The sequence below is a fragment of the Pseudopipra pipra genome, chromosome 5 (assembly GCF_036250125.1).
Source record: "Pseudopipra pipra isolate bDixPip1 chromosome 5, bDixPip1.hap1, whole genome shotgun sequence".
NCBI lineage: Eukaryota > Metazoa > Chordata > Aves > Passeriformes > Pipridae > Pseudopipra > Pseudopipra pipra.
The window spans coordinates 36,723,259-36,739,914 of record NC_087553.1 but is presented as its reverse complement, the minus strand read 5'-3'; the positions used below and the strand labels follow the sequence as shown (position 1 = coordinate 36,739,914).

General features: G+C 38.0%; 1 protein-coding gene across 10 annotated transcripts in view; it reads left to right on the top strand.

The window, feature by feature from the left end:
* The window catches only part of NAV3 (neuron navigator 3), a 527,200-nt gene that overhangs the window by 397,866 nt on the left and 112,678 nt on the right, over positions 1–16,656 (top strand). For all 10 annotated transcript variants that reach the window (XM_064655607.1, XM_064655608.1, XM_064655602.1 and 7 more), the window contains one exon: positions 8,026–8,141. In XM_064655607.1, the coding sequence (XP_064511677.1) occupies positions 8,026–8,141 (116 nt within the window). The remainder of the gene's footprint in view (positions 1–8,025; positions 8,142–16,656) is intronic.

Here is a 16,656-nt window from a genome sequence, read left to right as displayed (position 1 = left end):
GATATATGTTGGAATGTTTGTTTGTTATTCAAGAGGATATTACTGTAGATTTGTGAGTAAAACAAAATATTCCAAAGAGTTTGTTTGAGATCGGCATGTATTTTGCCTAAATAGAGAATGAAATCCTATAACAATATTCATGTCCTATATCAATATTCATGTTTTCAAGGAGTTGTATATTTTTATTAACTGACAGTAGGCGGAAAATACTGTTTCACTGGCAAGTTCTCAAATGACATATTGCACTATTCAGCTTTGCAGTCTTGGTACTTTGTCCTGTCTGATACCACATTGTATTTTTATTCTTAAACAACATGGCACGGAAATTCATTTGGGATTATTGCTTCTCTTCAAAGATTAGCAGCAATAGTCAGAGTTGTATCTAAATGGATATAATTTAAATTTTTCCCTCTTTTTCAGCAAGCGATTATTTATTTTTAAATGTGGTTGTGAATGTATTATTTACAGTCCCTTATGTGTCCCCTCTGAAGCTGACTGCAGGGTCCAACTGATATAAGACTGAAGCAGATGTAATTTAGTTCCCAGAAAGCTTGAGAAGAAAAAAAACAGAAAAGCTAAAAGGAAGGTGTAAGAGACTGTATAACTTTTTAAAATACACCAGACACTACTTCAAATTACACATTCTTCTGTTTAGACAAAATTGGAAGAAGATGGAAATTGTGCCATCTGCCACAGTCCTTTAGACTTGTATTGAAATTGGCCATGGAATTTATCTGTCTTTCTAGTGGTGCTTAAATTTCAGATGAAGAATAGTGACACAGAAGTTTAGTACTTACTAGTCTACAGTGAAAACAGGTTAAAAAAGGTAAAATAATGCAAACAAAAAACAAACTCTGAGTCTGTCTCCTAAAAACTTAGCAAGAGAATAACAGGCTAATTGCTCAGTACTTGGAGTTCTTAGCTCTCCTACACATTGCTCAAAAGTGGAGCATAACCTGCAATTCCAAACACTTTCTTTCCCAGAGAAAAACCTGTTGTATGCAATCATTGCTTTATTTTTTGTGAGCCAAATTGTATAAGTTTGCATTATTTCCGTAAAATGGGAAACAGTAGTCCCAGGAGTAACACAATATCTCCTCACTCCATGGGGCAAATCCTTAGTTAAGGCAAATCATCATAACCCTGCATGAAGTATGTGATATGTTGAAAATTAGCGTTTGCTTTGCATTTTCTTAAACATTAAAGGAATATTTCAATAGGAGAACATTGAGTTGTAACTGGATGCATGTACTGCAGCTTATTCTATTGACTACTTCAGTAATCACTGTAGGAGCTTAGTAGGTCTCTTTTCCAGGGATGAAATATAGAATCTGAAGTGCTCAAATCCCAGGGGCTTTGGTGCTCAGGAATTGCTTATTGCCTGAAATGCTGAAAGTATAGAAACTGCTGCAGAGAACCGGATGACCACTCATCATCCTGAGCTGCACTTCTATCTCGTGCACTACTTAAATTTCAGTTTTTCAGATAAATTTGTAGTTTAATGTCTGGAAGAAGTTTCACAGAATCACAGAATATGCTGACTTGGAAGGAACCCACAAGGACCATTGAGTGCAACTCCTGGCTCTGCACAGGACCATCCCCAAGTGTCACACCATGTGCCTGAGAGGATAGTACAAATGCTTCTTGAATTCTGTCAGGCTTAGTGCTGTGACCACTTTCCTGGGGAGCCTTTCCTGTGCTCCAGCACTTTCTGAACTGGGACTTTGCAGAGTTACTCTTTGAGTGTCAATGCTGGACTACAAACACTAGTTTGACCCTCCTTTTGTCCTTGAAGAGTAAGAAACTGGTAGTTTCTTACTACCTAATAGGTTGGTGTAGAGAAGATGGTGCCAGATTCTTCCTTGAAATTTAGGGAGAAAGGATAAGAGGTAACAGATGTAAGTTACAGCAGGGAAGGTGCTGCCCTGAAAGTTAGAAAAAATGTTTTTACTTTGCGGGTGGTGAAATACTGGTGCAGGCTGCCTAGTGAGGTTTTGGAATCTCTTTTCTTGGACATGTTCAAGACCCAACCAAACAAGGCTCTGAGCAACTTAATGTAACCAGACCTGCTTTACACGGGTCATTGGACCGGATTGCATCTAGAATGTTTCTGACCTAAATGACTTTGATTCTGTGAGGCTTAAAGTGTTCACTAGATAGAGGCAGACAAAGGAAATATCAGGAATTCACAAGCATGTAAATTCCATGCTTGATTTACAAATACATTCCAGATACTAAAACTTTCTTCCTGACTCCTTTACTGTATGGTGATTAAATCAATTGTATTGCTAGGCCATAGCTTCAAGGTCGCATAGGAAGTGCAGAGCAGTGACAGATGGGAAGGAGGATATAATCTGGTTGTACCTCTGGAAGCACAGTGAAATTCAATTTCAGCAGCCTCTTCAGGATGTTTTTATACTGTCTTAGGGAAAAAAATGAACTAGTCTTAAAGGATCCTGCAAACATAGCATCTGCAGGGTTTGTTGAAACCATATTTATGTCCACTTTTAATGACTAGAACCTACTTCTGGTCACTGATTGTGGAGTTGAAGCTAAGTTTTCAGTAAAAAACATTCTGTCAGTTAATGGTATTTGTTAATAATAGATTGTGCTGCTAAACATACTGCAAGTCCTTCTTTAAAAATGTGAAGACTCAAAGTCATACCGCAGCACTTTACTGATTTCTGTTATTTATGTTACTGCTGTGAAAATAAAGCAACAGTCACCACCAAAATTTTGCAATTGTAGATAGTGTTAAACATTGACATTCACCAGTTTTACTTGTAACAACAGCATGCTCTTTAGAAAAATCCTTCCACTTTTCCATGCTTAATTTACAAGTAATTGTTCAAGAAAAGTTTCAGGTGTAGAGGTGTTGGTTTAAGAGATGGGAAAAAGGATAATAATTGAAGAAATCATTGTAAATACCTACTTCAATAATGCTGAGTTAAAATAGTAGCTTGATAATTCAGCTGTTTGCTGTTTATGATCTGAAGTTATTCTTTTAAATTGCCATGCAGACAACATAGCCTTATTCCTTTGACTAAATAATCAGTAAAATGCAGGATAAAGGACCTAAAAGAATATTCTGTTCAGGCTTCTGTAACTGGTAGCCATAATAACTCTTTCATAAGCTAACTAAATTTTACTCTAATCTGCACTACTCTAGTGCGAAGGTTCTTCCAGAAACTCACTCATCTCATTTATGGAAATCTTTTACATCCCACATAATGAGATTGCATTCATTTATTACCTTGTTAATATCGCCCTTTAACTTAAAAAGTTGTTTTCCCTCTTTTTCTTTGCTCTTTTTAAATATGTGAGGGAGTAATCCCATCCCCTTCCTTCTCTTTTGCAAGACTAAGCCAAATCAACTCTTTCTTTTTTTTTCCTTTCAGAGGGTTTCATCTTCCCCATGAGCTTCCTAGTAGCCGTTCCTTGCATCTGTTCCCAATTTAACTCACATGTCTTGAACATGGGTGATCAAACTGCTCATATTCCAGATGTGGTCCTGCCAGTCTGTTATACTGACAGGGATACCCATTCAAGACAGCTGCATCTCAGAGAGCTGTTGGAAAAATGCCAGAATATTTATCTGACATCTTTTGGAATGTTGACTAAAAAGCAAACAGATCTTTGATGTTATCTGTGTTTATCTAAGATTGACTATTTTGTTAGAGGCAGACTGACTGTGTTAAAGGTCACTTATTTAGTATTTCAAATTCTATTCTTAAGTACTCCTATATAGGCTCATTTTAATCAAACTGAATGAACTTGTGCAGGTATGATTGAAAGCAGGATTTGTCCCATTAAGTGAGTTTGATGCTCTTACAAAGAGGTAGCATGTTACTCAGTGGGTTCTGAATAAATATATTTTCTGGTTGCCATGATTAAAAGAGAAAACAGATTGTCCTGTTTTCATGAAGGTTGTCTAAATTAACCTGCACTGCAGGTGCACAGCACTGGAAGAAATATGAGTGGGTTGACTTTGACTAAACTGAAATTCTTTCCCCTTTGCTTTATATCAAGAGAGATGCAAAAATTTAATTATTTTTTAAGGCAGTGGACTATGAATGGGTAGAAAACAGAGGATCATTCATTAAGGCCAATTTGTAAGGTTAGAGAAGATAATTTAATTTGCTGTTTGCTTGCTTTGAGCTTAATCTGTGCTGCAGTCCTGCAGAGATCACTTGAGTCATTCATAGCATTAATATGTCCCACAGAAAGTTAAAGCCAGAAGTATTGGAGAAGACAAATCTCACAATTTCACTTTCCTTTAAAAAAAAAAAAAATAGTTGATCTCAGAAAAGAGTCATTTACATTCTTGGTCCAGTGTATCACAACCTGTGACAGGTGTAGAACAAAGAAACTTGACATTTTAGGTACCCAGTATATACCTGGGTCTCCTTGTTCCCCAAGAGCCCCAAAATCTTACATGATTTTGCTTGGAAATCTGTCACCCCTAGACCATTCTCAGGCTGTCTAAGCTAGGCTAAACCTCACCCCAGGCTAAGCTCAACTCCAGAGAAAAGCAGGGCCTTGGCCATCATGCACCAAAAGGAAGGGCTGTTTTGAAGTGCTGACAGCTGGCAACTCTGTGGAGACCTGGTGGAAAAAGAGCTATTGATGAGAGACCTGGTCCCTATTTCCTCCTTGGGGTATCTCCATCACAGCTGCCCAAGGACCAGTGCTTTTTAGTCTGTCTCTTCGACAACAAATAACCAGCTTTCTTGAGTAAGCAGAACTTAGACTGCTGCAAAATCCATAATCTTCCTTGGGATTTCTGCTATTGCCTCAGACAATTAGAATAATTGATTTCTTTTACCAAATTAAAGATAAAAATGATGAATGAAGCTGGTATAGCAACTTTTTGTTATTTGTTTTGATTGCAAATCACATTTATGTATTTATATTAGACTAAAATTTTCAATTTTCAAGAGAGATAAAAGGGGAATTTCACACTTCTTAGATCTGTTATTTCAGGCTGCCTATAAATTTAGGAAAATAGCATCATATTTACGTTTGGGTTGTGTTTCTGTGGGGTTTTTTAAATATTAATTAAATGATTTTAAAATATTATTGTTATGTAATCTTTGCTATTCAGTATTTTTACTTTAAGGTTTAGGTTCTAGTGCCATCTTAAGTCCCAGAAACTGGATTTTGTACTGCAATTAATCCCACTAATCAGATTCTAAAATTTGGACTGGAAATCTTTGCAAGTATCTCTTCTTGCAGTGTTTTTCAAATCATCTTCCTGGTTATAACTGCATCAGGGTTTTGCAAGTAGAAAAAGAGCCAACAAAACACTGAAGAATGGAAATGTGCTTTATTAGTATTTAGTGTGTCTCTAAAACTCATATCTCTCATATCCTGGGCAAAGTTGGGAACTAGTGAAAAATTTTATTAAGTTCTATTTTAATTAGATACGTTCACGCATCATGGTGAAGTTTACTTAGTTGCTGTAAGTCACTCATTACTTGTTTGTACTCTGGGAGGGAGATCCAGTCCTTCTAACATAAGTATCTATGTTGCCATACAGTCAATAATGAGCTATATATTCATCTGTATTGGCATTATAGGCAATAGTCACTGCCAGTGGGCAATCTAGACCATTTCTTCACTGAAGCAGTGGCTAAGCATTGGAAGAGTCTCCCCAGGGAAGTGGTGGAGTCACCAACCCTGCAACTGTTCAAAAAATGACTGGACGTGGCACTTTGTAATATGGTTTAGTGGGCATGGTGGTATTTAGGTCAAAGGTAAGACTTGATGATCTTAGAGGTCTTTTCCAACCCTAATGATTCTATGATTGTGATACTATGATTAAAGTTCTGTTTTACCCAGCCTCACTAGATGAAGAATTAGTGCAAATGTTGGGTATTGGTAACCAGTGGGGGTCCAGAACACTTAATCCTTTTCTGATGATAGATGTCCAAATAAACAGGAACAGATCGTTCCTGTTCTCTCTTGGAAGATAGCTTAACCCTTCTAGTTTGATGCAGTGACTGATGTTTGAATAGTTGTACAGTCAGGAATGCTATGCCATAGAGCCAGAAGGAGAACAGGCAAAAAGGATCCCTTTTTGTTTCTAACCAGAGAGAGACTGATGCAAATTCTGTATACATTTTTGTGGAGAACATTAGGAATACTTGAAGTGCACTCTTCTAGCTGGATGCTCTTTCTACAAGGCCAAAACCCACCTACTTTTTTCCAGTGTTCCTCTTAACAAACTCCAACCTCACTCTGGCTCCAGCCCCAGAAGCTATGTGATTTGGGTTTATCAAAAGAGTGCAGACCAATTACCTTTACCATTACTGAAGTGCCCCTTTTTGAGATGTGTTTTTGAGCTGATGGCTTGCCCTGGACTGATCCTGCACTAAGTCTCAGCACCAAACCCAGACATGAGTGCTCATGAGCACTCATGGCTTCTCGAAATGGCTTTCAGTGAAGGTAGACATGGCCCTCTTTCATTTTGATGATTTAAAGACCTATGGGAAAGCAGGAAGGACTGTGGAATTTCAGGGTGTGTTCACTGCAGGGCGATAGAGTGAGCTTTTTGTTACTTAAGACACTGTCCTCTCAAGCATCAAATGTTGAATTATATTCAAGGTTGGCAGGACATAGTTAACCTTGCAACATGTGCTGAGCTTGCATTTCCAGTAGCGTGTGACAGACAACAGCCAAAAATATTTTTTATAGAGCAATTTTCTGTTTCCAGCATCCAAGAGAACAGAAATTGATAAGACAGTGTATCCAATCAGGCATAATTTACATTTCTATTTCTGAGTTGAATGTTTCTAATCAATGGATTCCACCATGTCAGTACATGCTGCTGTATGTGCAGATATCTGTTCCTTCAGTTACTGTTGTGAATTACTGAATAAATACATTCCGTAAGTAACTTTGATATCCAGTAAGTAACTTTAAAAAAATATATAAATTACCTGGAAAGTTATTTCATAAAATAAGTTACCATAAAATTATTTTGAGAGATAAGTCACTGTTTTTATGAGTTTTATTTATAAAACACACACTCATCACACAGTTATATGTTTCTGTTTTCAGTTTAATTGATCATTGGAAACATTTTATGGTGAATTTTAGGAATTGAACTAAAAAAGTCACATTTTAAAATTAGGATATAAAACTAGTGTTTTAATAAATCAAAAGACTGTGCTATTCATGTCAGGAAAGCTGAAGAACTTAAGCTCTAAGTGAAGATCTTTTCCCATTTTATTTCAAAAAGTGGCTAGTATATCTTTAGATGTGTTCTTTTACTCTATAAATATGTGATTGGTACACGTTTCTATTTAATGACATCATAGATCAACAGTTCCATTATAAACTAGATGCTACAGCTGTTCCTTAAGAAGAGACAATGTATGTGATGCATTTGGTATTATAATCCATGTGCTCATGTATTTCTTGCTATTTACATTTTTGTAACAGAAAATAACTGTATTCAACAAAGGGTACCTATTATAATTTATCATTGATAGTCACAGAAATGTACCCTCAAAGAAAATGTGAGCAAGTTAATGGAAAAACTTGTATTATCCTATTTCTGCAGTTATATAAGGGGCATTATCAAAATAAGCTGCACATAGATTTAAATATCTGGGCCATATTTCCATTCCAGACTTGCATAAGCTTTTCCCCACATGGCCTTTCATGCTTAATATTTCATCAATTACAAGTTTTCATTTCCCTTATATATGTGCAGGGATGTGACTTAACAAATTTAAAGGGATTCTGCCTAGGTCTGATTGACACTTCTTCCAGAAAAAAAGTGGAGAAACAAAATGGCTCCAAATTTCCCAGCATTAACTGTGAGTCATTCCTGAAGAGAGAATTCCCAGTTGCCTGTAAATTTATGTAGCTCCAGTTAAACTAGCCCAGTAAGAATGTGACAAAAATGGTACTTTCACCCTTTAGTGATATGATTCTAGATGGAGCTGCAAGTAACATTTCTTTCCATTAATACCTGAATGATAGATAATAATAATCAATCTTCTTGCTTGATTTCAGAACTCTCTCAGAAAATGACAGTACCTCTTTACCACCTGCTGACTCCTGCACCAGTCCTACTAAAATGGATTTGTTGTTTAGTAAGACTGCCAAACAGTGCCTAGAGGAGATATCTGGTGAGTAACAATAAATCAGGAGAAGATTGTCAACTTCTTTATTTACATCTATTTCTTACCAGGATGAGTTGAAATAATACTTTTGACCTCTCATCATGAGTGGTATTAAATATGCAGAAAATTTGGGTCATGCACGATTAGTGCTTGAAATCCACAGTTCTCTTATTTGAATTGGCTCCTTCTGTTGAAAACATCCTTTTCATCATTTTGCAGAAACTGGAATTTCACCAGCTAGGGTTTCAAGTAATTATTATTTTATTTAATCAGACTGAATGTTCCAAGCGGAGCGGTGGAGTTGACTTCAGAATGTTTAACCCTTGCATTTAATATAATCAAATTAAATCATAGCATCAGAACTGAGACATAAATTGCATAAGATCCATTTTGCTTTTATAAATGAATCTATATTCAGAAAACAAACAAGTCCTCACTCTTGTACCTGACTTGTAAGCTGCTGCTAGAGCTAAGCTGCTAAAGGTTGTGTTCTGGAATTTCTTGTAAACATGGACTAAAGTCCTTACTAGGTTACAAATTTGAGGAGATTTTTTTTCTAATCATATCAGAATAGTTCCTTTGAAGTCAGCAGAGCCATGCTGATTTAGATCAGCACCAGATCTGACCATGACTACCTATGGATGCAAAAAGCAAAGTGTGTCACAGCTCATTTTCTCATCAGGACTCAACTGTAGTGCATGCAAGTAGTTTCAAAGGGACTCTTTGCCAGAGCTGGTTGGGGGTGGGCTCAGAGTTTATTTCTTGTTGGTTTTGTTTTTCATTAGCATCCTTGTTCTTCTTATAATTTTTACGAAAATAAAAGGTGAAATTCTGTCCCAGTGATTTTATCTGTAGTTTTACCCTTTCACTCTGTATTTTTAAAATTTAAATGGATTTATAATGATTCATGTGGTTCTTCTTATACAGGATATAACTCACTTAAAGCATTAATTTAACAAATCAATCTGAAATTATCTCTGCACCAGAAGGGAAATCAGCTGCCCAAGCATTATGAGGACTTTTACTTAAGGGCATCTTTATTCTGGTCTGATCAAGGGTTATACCAGTAGTAGCAAAGAGATAGACTAAGTTTATTTCCTTGGTCTGGTCATTTCTTTTCAGAGTATTAAGAGATGAATCCAGTTTCTTTCATTTTGATATTACCTTTTTCCTGAAATCTTCAATTGTTGCTATGGATGAGCATCATTATATTATCTTGAGCTTCTTTTGCAACTTGGTAGCCAACACACTACCAAAATATATTTGTAAGCAGTAAGGATCAGTAAGAATCATGCAAAAGACTGAGCATCTGTGGAAACTAGTAAACAGCTTGGAGGACTGTGTTCATAAAGTGCTGTCCCACCTGTATCATGTTTCTGCTTCATTAATCATTATTATTTTTTAAGTGCCAAATATTTACAACTAAGGCTGACATGCTTAGGACTAGGATATCTTAGCCTATATCATTGTATAAACTGTTTCTCTACTTTCAGAATGTTTACACACCCCTGTTTTTTATTGTCTCTTGGCTGAAAAATACTGGTCCCATAACCAGCCGAGCTGATCATATCAGAGCTCCTAATCCACTTTGGAGCAAAATAAGACAATTGATTTTAAAATAATGCTTTAAGCATGTCTGGTTCAAGATTTCTTTGTAATACAGGCAAAATTTCAGTGGAGAAAAAATAATTTAAAAATATTTATGAGTGGTTGGTCTGGCGTCATTCTTCTTGAGTGATTCAGGATACCAAACCCAAGCTAGATTCTTTGCTCTAGTGGTGAAAAATCATGATTCCATTTTCTGTGCCCACCAAGGCAGTTCTCAACAGTGATGATGGGAAAGAAGAGAGTAAAGCAAGAATCTGTAGAGGTAGTTTCTAGCTCTCCCCTGCTGTCTTCCTCCTCTAAGGGAGTAGATTGCCTTTCTAGCCTTTGCTGTCTTCCAACTCAGAGCTGGTAAAAGGCAAAGTCAGAGCTCAAGCCTCTTGTTTTCTGCCCACTTCTCTGCAATTGATTACTTAATTTTACTTGCACAGGCATGAGAAGAGAATGGTCCTGGAAGGCAAGGGAGGTGGGGAGGACAATGTAGCCCTGGACACAGAAGTGTGACCCTGATAAACTGAACAACCTCTTTATTTTTAGCTTGTCCACATTAATCTGCTGCCCTAGGTAAATACATAACTTATACCTAAAGACAGTTCTGCATCTTGGTAGAGCTACCGTAAATCTGAGTTTCTTCACTGTTTCTCTCTGCTGAAAATTTGTTCCAGATGTGATCTGAAGTGCTTCAGACTTTTTTTCCTACCTTTTTTCCCCTTCTGAACATTCCACAGCTCAGCCAGAGCATTCCCAGGTGTTTCCACAGTGTACGTGCAGGTCAGCAGTAGAGCATGTGCACAGCAGTTTTAATGTTTCCTGCACGCCCTTCTCTGTGCATGGTACCAATGATACACATATGCTGAATGAGCCCCTTTTGTAGGCATGAGTCACCTGTGGAGTAGTTCTGATGTGTTCTGTGTATGGTAGGCTTGTTGCACATATGGCACACAGATGTGTAGACCTCTGTCCAGGAAATCACAGACAGAAATTTAGGAGTCCTAAATAAAGGACAATTCTGCATTCATGTATGAACACTATTTCTTGCATGTACTTTTTGTACCAGTTGCCTCAACAAGACTACTCAGTATCTATGTTTCTGCAAAACTGGAGTATACCTTCATAGACCGGATTATAAAAGGAGAATGTGTTATTCATGGTATGGCTAGGAACAAGTTGTTCAGACTTTCTTACCCAGTATTTCTACTTGTAGTAGCTGTGATATTTATCAGTTTCTTCAGCAAGTTTATCAGAGAACGATATCAGTAAGTTAATTATTTAATAATCCATTGAAATCTTTACATGTCAGTAAACTACAAAGTGTTATTTTATGAAAGCAATGATGGTGTTTGGCTTTAACAAGTGTTGGCATGTTCAAAGAGCTTAATGTGAAGTGTTTAATTAAATAATTATTCATATATTTATAAATATTGACTTATTATTAAAAATCTGAGAGATGAAACAGAAATTAAAGGTACTTTTAGGAGTTACAGGCCAATATAAATGGCAGGATTAGCATATTTTTAAATTTTCAGTATTTTTTGTTCATTGTGCTTAATTTTTTGCTCTCCAAAACAAATAGTTAATTAATAGATGCAGAAATAGTTTACAGTTTTTTTCAAGTAAGCTTAGCTGAAGAGATTCATAATCTTATGCATTTGCAGATCTATTACATAAGTCATTTGTAGGGTTCCAAGCTATGCACTGAGACTTCAAAGAAAGTCTTATCTGACAGCAAAATTTGCCCAAAGATTATTAGTTCTTAAAATAATTTTTACAATTCCTTTTATGAAAGAGACAGTAAAGATAAAGTAGCATGTAACACTGACTGTGATGGCTTGGGGAAGTTCCCTATGCTGTTCTTGAGCTAAACATATTCCTGTATTGCAGGTGGAGAACACACTGAATTGCAAGGTAGTTGGGGAATAATGCTGTTTTCTCTCCTCTGGTCTCCTATACTTTCTTAGTTTAGAAAGATGTATTTTCTTGCTGCTATATTTCATCATTTTAAAATGGAGGTTGAGCTTCATAAAATTATTTTTCAATAAATAACCCTGAGAATTTTTGACACTGCAAATTTATGTTTTGTCAAATGACACCCTGCAGAGAGATGTGGTAAAGCACAAGGATAAATTCAGTGTTCTTTCTACTGAGCACTTGGGCCAAGATACATAAGTATCTACTGTATCTGAGGATGCCCACAATGGCATGTCTACCAATTGAGGCAATGTGATGAATGGGAGAAAAGTTCATATAACCTTGTAATTAAGGGCTGTACACATGAAAACTGAATGAAGATTGTGTGATTAGTCTCAGTACCTCCATGTAACAGCATTTGACTCGTGTTTTTAATATATTTAGAAAAATAAATGGGGCAGGTCAATGCTGGAGCTGCCAGCTGCCCTCAAGTGGCTGTCACACAGTTCAGGTGTCATTCTCATTCCAGTATGATGGTCTGTGTGCTGCTGGAGCTGGGCTGTGATGAATTCCTCAGTTGGGAGAAGGAATAGGTCAACCAAGACACTGAGACCCACTGAGCTTCCCAGCATCTGTACTGTTTCCAGAGACCATTCCAGCCTGGAGTGGTGTGGCACCTATTGCCAACACTATACATGAGGTTTCGTGTGGCTCATTGGGTGAAGTTTTTTCATCCCCTACTATAAATTTTTCTGATCCCAGCTGGAAAGAGAACTGAATATACATGTCTAGTTCTAGCAATCTTGTATCTGGTCTATTCATACTCAGAGCTGAGCAGTCGTGCCGTGCAGTGCATCCCCAGCAGAGCAGTGCTTGGTACGAGGGACACTCCGTGTTTGCAGGTCTTACTGAGGTCAGGTGCAGCACTGCAGCAGTGACTGCTACATATGGCCATGCACACATCGTGAGCTTGGTGTGCAGTCAGAGCAGATCCGTGCCTGCCTACAGCTGACCATGGAGACAAGCCACTGCCTGCAGCTGTTTGGGCATGAAAGGGCGGAAGTTGCCATTCATGGATTTGGAGTATCAGAAAGAGATTCAGAATTGGTCTTTATGGTAGGAAAAGTCCACGTTCTCTTTACTTCAAGAAAATCACCAAGAGAATTTTGGCACGACAGGGCCAAATTGTTGTTCTTCCTGTTAGTTCAAAACAATTGAGAATACTATACCAATTTGAGTATAAATTTAGGATTTAAAAACAATGAGTGGGAAAAGAGTGAGATTGCCTTTCATTTTTCAAATTCTCTATTGTAAATACATCCCTGTGAGGTCTTTCTAACAACCACAGCTTCCTCAGGCATGCTCCTCGGGCCATTACAACTGCATAGCACCATCAGTGCATACTGGTGCAGGAGCATGTGGGCAGTGCTGAAGCTCTGGGACAACATCAGCATCCACACCAGCCTGCTGGGCTCTGCTGCAGGCAGACACCATCACATTCATAAAAACCTTTTAAGGGCTCATATGTCACTGCAACTGGCAGACCCTGGGAGTAAACACAGCAATCTTTCCTTTTGTTTTCATGCTGAAGAAGTGACAGGTGCTTAATATTTGGGACAGTTTTGTACTCAGGCAGACAGACCATTCCTCTTGTCTCCTCTGACTTTGTGGGCTAGGCAGAGATGGGAGTGGTACCTCCTCTTGTTGTGGAACATGTCTTTCTAGGAATTCGTCTGTGCTTTAATATGGAAAACCGATTCTCGAGGCTACTGATTTTTTTTCTATGTTAGTTCTGTGTTTATAAGAGTTATATAGGAAAAAATGTACCTTTCCTTTAAAATTTCCAAGAATTTTCCTCTATGTATCTTCAAAAACTGTAAACTGAACCAGTGAAAAGAAAGAAATACACTGAGGCTTCTGTTAACATCTGTTTATTCACACAGGAGATCTGCAAACAGTCTGTATTTCTTAGGATGTTTTTTTAAATTTCCCCTAGATAAAAAGTTTATATCTAAAAAAAAAAAAAGAATTAAATTCAGCTATTTCTTTGTTCATCTGTTATTTCTGGGACTAATATCTTTTTCTCTGTAGAAAATGTATACATTTAAAAGTAAGTCTTTTTTCTCTCTGGATAATGTATTTAAAAATAATATTTGAAACTGCTTAATTTAGTTCAGATACAATACTGAGTTTCTTTATAAAAGATTCCATTATAAATTATAAAACTATTCCATTAATAGGTTTTCTTCAGAAGATTGTGAAAAAAATATTTTATTACAGCTTTTTAATTCCATACTAGCCTCTGAATCTCACAGAGGTGCAAACAAGGTACATTTTTAAGGAGACAGAAATTAAATACTTCCTTTTATAAATCATCTCATCTTACCAGACAGGTACTGTTACATTCCATTTTTTATCTTCTTTAAGATCTTAAATTATATATTTTTTATTCAGAGCAGAAATTGCAAGACTGAAGGTCCATTTGCAAGTCTGATTTTAGCTTCCTGCATAGGGAGTAGCAGTGATATGGAAGAAATAATTTGTCATCCTTACCTTTTGGGGAGAAAAATAGGATTTGACCATGAACTAGGTCTGTTATTGTAGCATCCCATTCAGGTGAAGCTGGGTCTTGAAACCTGTGGCATTGTAAACTGGGCAGAGGCTTCCGTGTCTCCGGTTTAATTCACCAGGATGTTTGCTGCCATGGCAGCCAGCAGCATTCATTGCAGTAGCAGAGAAGAGTCATATATCTGGGAATGCAGGTTGAATACTAAAATGTAAGGAGGCTTGTGCAGAGCTTTGCTTCACTGGTTAATTTTGGCTCTTTATTGAGCTCTGATGTGGAGGCTGTACTTGCAGTTCTGTGTCAGCCCATCTAAAGTGAAGAGCTGTGCACTAGGATCAGTCATGAGCTGGTGAGGGGGGGGGGAAGCCCAAGACAGTACTTGTGCCTACTTGGATTTCAGAAGGCAGCAGCTGTAGAAAGAGATGCAGGCCCACCACTCCGATGAGACTGGTGATTGGATGAAGAGAGGAAAACACAGTTGGCTTTTGGGATTACTTCTGTGCTGGAGCAGAGTGTTTGATCAACTCTCTTCTGCTTGAGAGAAATCTAAGTGAAAATGACTGTAAGTACTGCAGATTAATGTGACGGGAAGAAGTGGCTTAGCAGAGACAGCAGCGTAATTTTAAAGAAAATGACTGTGCCTGTCTAGTCAGTTCCGGTATGTACAGTGCATGTTTGAGCTGTTCTTTTCATTGTGAGTGCAAGTATGTGCTACCTGGGATGTGCAGCATGCAGTGATGCAGGTACCAACCGCAGGACCTTGCAGGGGAGTTGAACTGCTGTCCATCTCAGAAATATGAAATCTAACTGAGGTGAAGCCCCCGACAGAAAGATGCAGCGATCTGCTGAATTGTCAGTGTTTAAAGGCACGGAGGTTAGAAGAGGGTGTGTTCGTCTTCAGAAGCAGAAGTCTCTAACCAATCTCACGCTCATCAGTGAAGGGGAGAAGAGGCGATACTCATACAGGGAGAACTGGTTTGGAAATGCCTCCAAGTTCAACCAGAGTTACCAACAGCGAGAGGCAGAAGCCAGGTGCAGAGGCTCCCTTTCCAAGGCACTCTCACTGTCGGTGCACTCTCTCTGCCACTCCAGCCTCACTGCACCACAAGAGTATCAGGGGATACCATCTACTGAAAGCAGGACATCCAGGAGGTCAGGAGACCGGCATACAGGTGACAATGAGGAGACCAGAAAATCAGATGATGAAAATGCATCCTGCACATCCCGTTTCCCCAGCAGGACCTGGGCAGATGAGGAGGAGGAAGGGTGCTTGCGTGAAGGGACTGCACATCTGGATGAAGATGTCATAATAACAATGCTGGGTGACCTAGAACAGGTCCTTTATACTGATATTTTAGGTAAGTTAACTTTGGCTTGACATCAGGAAGGGCTGGAGGAGACCCAAGTGTTAGCACATATCTGCATGGAGCAGATTTTTGATCTTGACAGTGATTTCCCAAGACAGAACTGGGTTTATTTGCAGTAGTATGCAAAAATAGGGTCTAGCCATTTCTTCTTTGTTTGCTTACCCTGACCTCTTAAGACTGTATAAAATGAAGACAAATGTCTAAATTGCTTTTGATGGGTGCAGGGGCAGCAACAGCCTGTGAATAACTGGGCATATTTGCTTAGCTTTTTGAAAAATAAGGTAGAATATTTTAAGTACTATTAGTTTACTCTTAAATAATTTTATTTTAATAACATTTGTTCTCATTAATTTGAAATTAATATCTTGAATCCAAGGTTTGGATAGGACAAAAAATGTCTCGGCCTTCCTATGAACTGTCCCTCCAGTATTTCTTCCCCCTTCCCTAACCCCTCTGCCAATAATTTCACCCCTGTATATGGAATTGTGAGTGCCAGGGTTTCAGTTTTATTTAAATAACCAGTTTTGTTATATCTGTGCATGCCAGTGAGTATTTGCAGTCCATAGACATAAGTGCTTCAAAAGGCTTCTGTGTTACTGTTTCATCTCTCAGCCCTTTATAAGAGTGCTCAAAGTGTTCATTTCCAAAGCTTTGTTCTTCAGCCAGTCAAATGGTTTGAAGTGGCTGCTTGCTTTTTAAAGGTTATATAGCATGTGTCTAGCCCAGAGCTCCTTGCTGGTGGACGTTAGCTCTGATTGTGTTTAAACATTCAGGATAAAATTTTTGGTGTGTAAGTAGTGAAAAAAGCTGTCATCTCAAAATGAGAAAGAACCAAGAATTCTCTTTGTATTCATACCTTTTATTATTAGACTGTACCAGTAGGCTTCTTCTAGAGATCAGAGGCTTGCTAGTAAAGGAGACTGAGCTCTCCCCTGCCCCCACTCCACTTCAGCTGTGTGCCACTGACAAATTTCTGTTTTCTTGTGAGCCTCAGTTTTCCCACTTGCAGATTAAAACTGGTACTTTCCTTTGTGAATGGAGTTATTATCTAATAGTGGATAATTGCCTGGAGAGA